General features: G+C 44.9%; 1 protein-coding gene across 4 annotated transcripts in view; it reads left to right on the top strand.

Moving 5' to 3' along the window:
* Positions 1-8639: 8639 nt before the first annotated feature.
* ESD (esterase D) overlaps positions 8640-9411 on the top strand; it is a 34447-nt gene continuing 33675 nt past the window's right edge. Inside the window, exon 1 of one of the 4 annotated variants that reach the window (XM_034758492.1) lies at positions 8640-8793. Coding sequence is in view for 1 of the 4 variants with exons in the window: in XM_034758487.1 (XP_034614378.1) it covers positions 8722-8793 (72 nt within the window). In the remaining 3 variants the exon portion in view is untranslated. Of the gene's footprint in view, positions 8794-9021; positions 9322-9411 lie in introns of those variants that run through there. The other 3 variants (XM_034758487.1, XM_034758490.1, XM_034758488.1) reach the window with 3 other exon arrangements.

Here is a 9411-nt window from a genome sequence, read left to right as displayed (position 1 = left end):
GGTATGATTATATAAAAATGTTTCATTGCAGTAATGAAATTACTCTTCATTTAGACAGTTATAACAGATCAGTATCTGACCCATAGTTATAAATATTTAGAAAGTTCTAAATACCAAATGGCAGAGTTTATAGAATCCTTGGTTTACAGCACCCCGCCAAGACATGCATAGATCTTTCCTAAGAATCAGGGATCTGCAACTGGCTGCCTATTATGCCCCATTCATCCACTCTGCATCCAATCTCCATTCCATGCCACAGAGAATCTGGGCCACTGTTAGCCTGACAACAATCCTGGGCAAACCAATTCAACAACTGACACAGGATTCAAACAACAAAGAATTAATAAGAATTAAAAGCCAGTCAACATGACTTTATGGAAAATAGGTCTTGTCAAACATACGATTAAAAAATTAGCACTATACAATATCAATAAAGCACACGTTAAATAGATTCAGAACTGGCCTTGTCCCAGAAAGCAGTTGTCAATGTGGAATCATTACTGAATGTGATATTCCTGGTTGAATTACACAGAAATCAGCTCTAGGCCTGAAGCTCTTAAACATTTTTATCAATGATCCGGAAGTAAAACATAAAATCAATGTTGATAAAATTCGCGGATGACCAAAGATTGGCAGAGTGGTAAATAATGATGAAGTCATACAGAACAATCTGGATCGCCTGGTAAACTGGGCTCAGCCAACCAGAATGTGCTTTAATATAGCCAAATGCAAGGTCAGACATCTAGGACAAAGCATGTTGATCATACCTACAGAATGGGGTCCTGTATCCTGGAAAGCAGCAACTCTGCTGGATTTAGGGGTAATAGTGGACAAATAAATGAACATGGGCTCCCAGCGTGGTGATGTGACAAAAAGGACTAATGGGATCCTTAGATTTCTAAACAGGGGAGTGGGGAGGTTATTTTACCTTTGTACATAGCATTGATGTGACAGATACTTGATTACTGCATTCAGCTCTGGTGTCTACATTTTTAAAAGGCAGAGTTAAAAAACTGGAGAGGGTACAATGAAAAGTCACAAATTATTCATGGCCTAGAGAAAATGGCCTATGATAAAAGGCTTAAGAAGCTCAATCTGTTTAGTTTCTCAAAAAGAAGATAGACCATAGTGAAATCACTGCTCAAAGTACCGTCACAGGGAGAAAATGGCAGGAATTAAAGGGCTCTTTAACCTAGCAAAGAAAGGCACAACAAGAACCAATGGCTGGAATTTAAAGCCAGATAAATTCAAATTGGAAATAAGGCACAATTTTTTAATAATGAAGGGAATTAACTATTGGAACAAACTACCATCTCCAAGTCTTGATATCAAGATAAGATGCCTTTCTGGAAGATATGCTTAAGTCAAACACAAGTTATTGGTTCAACAGAGATAACTGGGTGAACTATATGGCCCCGTCTGTCTTAATCTCTAGGAATCTATAAAGGCATTCAGATGAGGGTACTGTAAGGACCTATCTAGAAAATAATGTAATAGAAATACCAACATGCAGAAGATTTCTGATAGCAGAAAACTCTTCAATCTAGCAGAAAAAGAGATAACAGGATCCAATGGTTGGAGGTTGAAGCTAACTAAATTCAGATGAGAAAAAAGGGATTTGAAATTTTCTCTAGAAAATGTATTAACCATTGGAACAATTTACCTGTAAATCAAGACTGGATGTCTTCCAAAAAGATATATTGTAGGTCTGCCAGAAGTTAGGGGCTTGATGCAGAAATTATTGGGTCAGATTCATTGACCTGCATTATGCATCAGGGCAGATATGATAATGGTCCCTTCTAACTTTAAAAACCTCTGAATCGTTGTCTTTGAGACATAGCATTACTATTCACTTTCAAGTAAACTATTATTACGTTAACCTACTATAAATCTCATGGGAATAATCTGAATTAATCTCAACTCAGTGAGTAAACAATTCTTCTTTGTAGGGGTATCTTTACATTGAAAGGCTATATTTCTTCCTGTAATTTGGTTCCTTTCCTTCATGTAGGAGGCCATCTACAACAGCAGCTTTTCTTACATTCAAATCATTCAAGGCTTCTCAGTTTCCCTGGAGGCAGTATCAGCATCTGGTCTCACCTTCTCATTTTAAATTATGATTGGAACCTTTAATTTATTCAGAAATATTTCAATTCTTTTATTATCTATACTCCCCTCAGGACCTACATGAATCACAGAAATAAATGTTATTCCTTCAGGGTATCAGATGTTTCAAAAGCCATCTAGACATGTTACCATACTCGATCTTTGACAACAACAAAAGGAATGCTGTTTTCATATGTCTAGTTTGAATCATTTAAAGTATTTTCTTACAGCACAGACAAAAACATCTGTGACAGATTCAGTTAATTAATAAATCAAACAAAAACAACTTTCATGAAGTTGATGGATTTCCTCAGTTTTCTACATTGTTAAAAACCCTACTCTTCAAAAAATATTCACTCTATTTTAAAATGTGAAATGGAGGTATCATATCTTGTAATTTTGCATTATTCTTTGCCTTTCCTTTGCTATTCCATAACAAATAATTGCTACTAAAGTGAAGTTGTACTCTTTAAAGTGAATTTTTAAAATGCTATTGTGGGGTTCCATGTTTAGTATCTTTCAAATCCGCTCAGTTTACAATATTTTTTTCTGACTGTCAGCCTTGCAAACTCAGCCTGAACTATGAGAATAAAAACTCTTTGATTCCATCTTATACACCATCACTGTTATAAAGATTTTGCAAGCCAAGTTAGACTCTGACTGACATCTGTGAAAGCTCATTATCTCCGATGGATTTGCACTGATTTCTCTGACTGGTACTTAATAAACAATTATTTTGATAATGCATAAATTATTTATTGGTTAAACTGGGACTTAAGCAGATGAAGTGCTCTGCTGAATCAGGGTATTAACTCTTACATTTCTGTCAACAGGTTGTGGCTCAAAATTTATTTATATGTTCAGAAACTTGACATACTTGCTTGGAAGACTCAGTAAATCCAACCTGAAAGGGTTAAAATGGGGTGTGTGAAATGGTCTAAAAACAAGGTTGATTCTTCCCAAATTGAGAGTTAATTTGTGCTATAAAAAAAAATAGTTGATTGAGTCATCTCTTGTCAGTGTCCTGTAGTTGTAGAGCTCCCACACACTGAGAGCCCTTTTTCTGGCTCCTGAGATTCTTAGCAAACTTTTGTTGATTGAGCTCTCCACCACCGCTGTAGAACAAAGTTCAACATGCAGTTTATCAAATGAATGAAGGAAAAGCTTCAGGAAAAGATTGACTGACAACCAAAATAAGAGCTGGTGGCCAAGACCTCTGTGAAACCTTTGCTCAGAGGTTTAGTTGTTACTTGGAAATGCAGAACATACCATCTAGCTGGAAGGAGTCCAACACCATTTTGTTGTACAAGAAGGGCAATCGTGAAGTTCTAAAGAACTATTGTCCAATATGCCTGCTTTCACATGTCTACAAGCTGTTCACCAAAATAGTAACAAACGAAGTCTCACAGAGTCTGGACGAGCAGCAGTCAAGAGAGCAGGCAGGTTTTCGAATGAATTTCAGCACAATAGACCATATCTTCACTATAAAGCAGCTATTGGGGAGCACAAGGGAATACAAATTCCCTTTATGCATTGCCTTCGTTAACTATGGGTACGTCTATACTTACCTCCGGGTCCGACGGTAAGCAATCGATCCCGGAAGTGCTCGCCGTCGATGCCGGTACTCCTGCTCCGCGAGAGGAGTACGCGGAGTCGACGGGGGAGCCTGCCTGGTGCGTGAGGACCTGTGGTAAGTTCGAACTAAGATACTTCGACTTCAGCTACGTTATTCACGTAGCTGAAGTTGCGTATCTTAGTTCGAGTGGGGGGTTAGTGTGGACCAGCCCCAAGAAAAAGCATTTGACAGCACAGAGATCAATGCAGTGCTGAAAGTTCTTGCAGAACAGGGCATCGACACAAACTACATCAAACTACTAAAGGAAGCAAACTGATTGTACTACGGATATAGCTATTCGATACTCCCCTTCACATCCCAGTCAAAAAAGGTGTGAAGCAAGGAGACACGGTTTCACCAAAACTCTCGTCAATGGACAGCAGTTAAACCACCTCAAATTTGCGGACGATATCGTGTTGATTGCTGAAAACACTATCAAACTACAGAAAATGCTGCAAGAACTCAACACAAAAAGCAGCCAAGTTGGACTGAAAACTAACCGCTCTAAAACAAAATGTATGCGGTCTGATGCCTTGCCAAAAGCCCAAAAAATAGTCAAGGGAGAACAAATAGAAAAAGTTGAGCAATGCGTTTATTTGAGCCAAGAAATTAACATGCTCTTGTGAAGGTGAACTCTCGTGAAGAAAGAAAGCTGGTTGGCATGCATTCAATTCTATCAAGGATGGCTTCCAAGGAAAAAAATCAACAAGGCAACATGTGCCAACCTCTTCATCTCAACAGTACTGTTGGCAATGCTGTATGGCAGCAAAACATGGGCACTGAGGAGCAACAACTGTCTGTCACAGAGAGGGTGATGGAAAGAAGAATTTTAGGGATTTCAATCTGTGACTGAGTCCCCAAAGAAGTGGTCAGACAGCGGAGTGGAGTGCAGAATGTCGTTGTTGAAAGCAGGTTCAGTAAAATGCGATGGGCCGGGCATATAGCTAGACTCACCTACAATTGATGGACTGCAGCTGTAGCCAAGTGGTACCCACAGGAACTGAAATGACCACTTGGCTGACCTCCAAAGAGATGGGAAGATTTTATTGTGAAAAGCCATGGCCGCACATGGAGAAGGAAGATCAGGATAAGAGAAGAATGGAAGACATGTTGTGATTGGCGCAATCTGTATGAGGGTTGAAGGAGTGATTGATCAAGGTGATAAGAAATAGAAACCAGAAGACAAGACAGTGGAAACCCAAAGACATATTGCACAATCAATGCAGATTGAAAAAAGATCAAAACAACAAGATGTTTTCTGTTTCACTGATTAAAACACAGTGTAGGGTAAGTGAAAGATGTATCTCCAAACTTGGAAAAGAGACAACTAAGGGGGGATATGATGAAGGTCTATAAAATTGTAACTGGTGTAGAGAAAGTAAATAAGGAAGTGTTATTTACTCCCTCCCTCTCAGAATACAAGAACTGGGGGTCATCAAATGAAATTAATAGGCAGCAGATTTAAAACCAACAAAATGAAGTATTTCTTCACACAACCCACAGTCAACCCATGGAACTCTTTGCCAGAGGACATTATGAAGGCCAAGATTATAACAGGGTTCAAAAAAGAACTAGATAAATTCATGGAGGAAAGGTCCATCAATGGCTATTAACCAGGATGGGCAAAGATAGTGTCCCTAGCCTCTGTTTGCCAGAAGGTGGGAATGGGCAATAGGGGACGGATCACTTGATGATTACCTGTTCTGTTCATTCCCTCTGAAGCACCTAGCATTGGCCACTGTTAGAAGACAAGATACTAGGCTAGATGGACCTCTGGTCTGACCCAGTATGGCCGTTCTTATAAAAAACATTGTATTGTGTACTTTATTTTTGTATTTTCTTAAAAAAAGTATTTTTTTTTAGAAGTTTCTCATTGCAGTCTCTTCTCATAGGAGAATTGTTTCTCTTGCCAAATTAGAGGTGAATCAGAAAAACTGTTTTAGAGACTGTAATGGGATGCACTCGTTAAGTTTGTGTGTGCCTGCAGTTTTTCCTCAATTTCTTTCACTCATGGTGCCCCATCGGCCATTGCACTTGTCAGGCGGGTCTTTGGTGACAGCCCTTCAGTCGTGTCACACTCAGTTCATGTACAAAACAAACAAACAAACCCGTTCCACGGTACAATCCAAAATGTCCTCAGTGTCCAGCAGCCGTCCCTGGGGTCAGTCTTCTAAAACAGTCCAACAGGGCCCATCACGGTACCCTCGTTTGGTTAAGCCAGGTTGCAAGGCTCCTATTCTGGAACTGAGCAGCATCCCAAGGGCTTCCTTCCTAGGGACTCTTTGCCTCTAGTTGAGTCCTCAGAGACCCCAGCCTTCCACCCCTCTTGGACTCAGTTCACTGACCACAGCTCCCTGCTGAGTCAGTTCCAGTGCAGCCCCCTTCCCTGGGGTGCCACAATTCTAATTCCCTTCCCTAGGGCCTAGCCACTTCCAGACAGTGGCTGGTGGGCAGACCTGGTCCCACCCACCTCTCCGGGTCCCAACCCAGGGATCCTTTAAGTATAGCAGCCTCATGCTGCACCCCTTTATTAGTTGCTGCTTTATGTTTGCTTGGGCCACTTCCCCACAGCACACCTTAGTTGAGGCCCAGCAGCCAGCTCAGTCCTTGCTCCCATGGTCCCTACCAGTAACTACCTGCTTTAGCCCTTACAGCCAGCCAGGAGCACCTCTTCTTTCTTCAAAAAGAACAGGAGTACTTGTGGCACCTTAGAGACTAACAAATGTATTAGAGCATAAGCTTTCGTGGACTACAGCCCACATATCCGATATGCATCCGAAGAAGTGGGCTGTAGTCCACGAAAGCTTATGCTCTAATAAATTTGTTAGTCTCTAAGGTGCCACAAGTACTCCTGTTCTTTTTGCGGATACAGACTAACACGGCTGCTACTCTGAAATCTTCTTTCTTCCAATCTCTGCTACCAGACACAACTCACTCTGTCCAGCCTTTTAGCTCCTTTTATATGGTCCTGCTGGGCCCTGATTGGCTGTTCCCTGCAGCCCCTCTCATTGGCTGCTTCCCTTGCAGTCACTGTAGCCCGCTAGGAGGACCTCTCTACTTCTCTTTTCCTGGAATGGATGTGGCAGGACCCTGAGGCCTCCAGTAGGGGGCCTCTGGGCCTAGTCCATCCCATCACAGAGACAAAAAAATTACTTTTAGCTTTTTTTGAAAATTCTATAATAAACGAATCTGTTAGTCTTTAAGGTGCCACCAGACTCTTTGTTGTTTTTGTAGATACAGACTAACACGGCTACCCCCTGATACTTGATACTGCAAATGTGTCTAATGTGCCTATCGGCGTGACAATTGAGCCTATAACTTTTTGCCTGCTTGGGAATTAACCATGAAAAGTAGGTCAAGTTATTTTTAATAATGTTATAAACAGATGCAAGAAAACCAGACAAACTGAATTAGCCCCCAAAAAGGGGCCTAGTGATATAACTCAAGAACTGTATTGAGATCAGGCTTGCTTGGTAAACAAGAAATTGTGGGTCTGGAAATCAGTAAACCAAATTTGGTATATCAGAAACTAGACCTAATTGATGGGCTAACTAATGAGGGGAATGGCTATTCAAACCATCACTCCCTTTTTGGGGTCCTTAAGGAAATCTTGTGGAAGACCAGTCAGAGGCTACTAGAGAACTTCACCATCATGGGTTCCACGCCTACCATTTCCTGGGACCCAGGCTTTTGTCATCCTGATCCTGAGAAATATCCTGACCAGACCAGGCCAGAGAGAAGGACCCAGATGACATCACCACCCCACCAGCTCCAGTTGAATCCCAAACACCATCTAAGATGAAATAGGAATGGACTTTAACAATAACAGCTCATCTCAACTAACTTCTCTTTAATCCAAAAGGACAGTTATTACTATTTTTGACACCATCTAAGACACTGTCAAATTAGGGGATTTTCCTTCTAAAAACTCTCCCCCAATAAAGGGAAAAGGAATAAGGAATGTTGTTAAAATGAAAGCCTTATTTAATACTTTACATTTCAAATGTTCTAAGTGTTTTTCCTTCCTTTCTTTATCTTTAGTAAAAGGTTAAAAGGATGTTTAATGATGTTTGCCATGGTACTAAGCAGACTGAGGTCTCTGTCCAAATCCCGAACCTTGTTTAACACTGTTTAACGTTGGACAGTGACTGGGTTATGTTAACACCCTTTGGTCCCTATTTTCCATCTAAATCAGCACTTCTCAAACTATGGGGCGGGTCTCCCAAGGGAGGAGTGGGAATATTTCAAGGAAGGCGAGAACTGCAGGCTTTTTTCTCTTTTTTTGCAGAGTTCTGGCAGTCAGCCCCGGTGGCTGGGGCTTGTGCACAAGAGACGTGCACACGAGAGGTGGGATTAAAAGGGACAGCTGGAGTCCCACCACCCAGGCCTGGGCTCTCCTCCCCCCCAACCTATCCCTCACTGGGAGGAAGCCTGGGCTCAGGATCTCCTTCTCCCCCAATCCATCACCTGGAGGTCGTAAGGCTCCGTCTCTCAGCCCTGAGATGGCAGCAGCAGCGCAGAAGTAAGGGTGGCAATGGGCCGCCAAGTCTGCTGTGAAAAGTGATATTGACAAGTTATCACTTTTCACATTGCCTCCCTTACCTTTTGGGGTATTTGGGTGGTCTTTCTCATGATGTGAGCCCTAGAGGGGGTGGTGACACTATGTAGATGTGCAGGGGAGGGGGACCCCTAAGGGAGTGGTGACACGGAGTGTGTGGAGGGGGAAGGGAAGCCCTGGAGGGGGCAGTGACGGGGGGGGGGGGGGGAGGGGGGAGCTTCTGGGTGCCTGGGGGAGGGCGGCGGGGGAGGAGACAGTGGGGGGGTCAGGGGGGGAAGGGGCGGGGCGGTGTCCCCGGGGTGTGGAGACTGGGGGGGACGACAGCCCTGGAAGGGGCGGGGGGCCGGGGCGGTGGCAGTGGCGGGAGAAGGGGCAGGCGGAGGAGGCAGGTCTCCGGCGGTGGCCTCGGGGCGGCGCTGTGGGCGGCAGTCGGGGCGGCGCCATGTTAAGAGCCGCCTTCCTCCGCCCCCCCAGCTTTCGGCTGCTCCGGCACCGCGGCCCGCCAGCGCCCGAGGTAAGCGGCGGCGGCGGCGCGGGCTGTCACTGCTCCCGCGGGGGTGGGTGCAGGGCCGCGCTCGCTCTGCCGGTGCCCCGGGGGAGGCCGTGGGGCTCGGGAAGGCGGCAGCGGCGGGCTCTGCCGACAGGCCCCGGTAGCGCTCACCGTCCCGGCGGGCACAGCCGGGGCCAGGCCCCGCCGCGCTGAGCGCAGCCGGGGCTCGGGGGTGGCTGGGCTCGCTGCGGGCCCGGCGGTCAGCGCGGGAGGTAGCGCGGCTCCTCCTAACCCTGCAGCCCCTGCCTGGGGCGCCTGTAAGGCGAGACTGAGCCGGGCTGTGCGCATGGGCTGAGCTTCGCCCTGGCCGCGCCAGAAGCGCCGCCAAACCAGCGCCAGGTTGTCCGCGTCCAGCCTCGCATCGCTTCAGCCAAACGGGTGTCACGTCGCCCCCGAGTTGACGCTTGTTCATAGTCACCCAGCCTGGCCCGGGCAGCGGGGTCCTGTGTTCTCGGCTGTCCGAGTCCTGGAGAAAGAAATCAAATTGCGCAGGTAAAGCTTGCAAATTAGGGGGCTGGAGGGTGTAATGAGATACCAGCCTATTGCTCTGTGCTGGGTGGAGGAGCGAGGCAGTGACTTCAC

Source organism: Trachemys scripta, chromosome 1, assembly GCF_013100865.1.
Source record: "Trachemys scripta elegans isolate TJP31775 chromosome 1, CAS_Tse_1.0, whole genome shotgun sequence".
NCBI classification, from domain to species: Eukaryota; Metazoa; Chordata; order Testudines; family Emydidae; genus Trachemys; species Trachemys scripta.
This window is presented reverse-complemented; position numbering and strand designations above follow the sequence as displayed.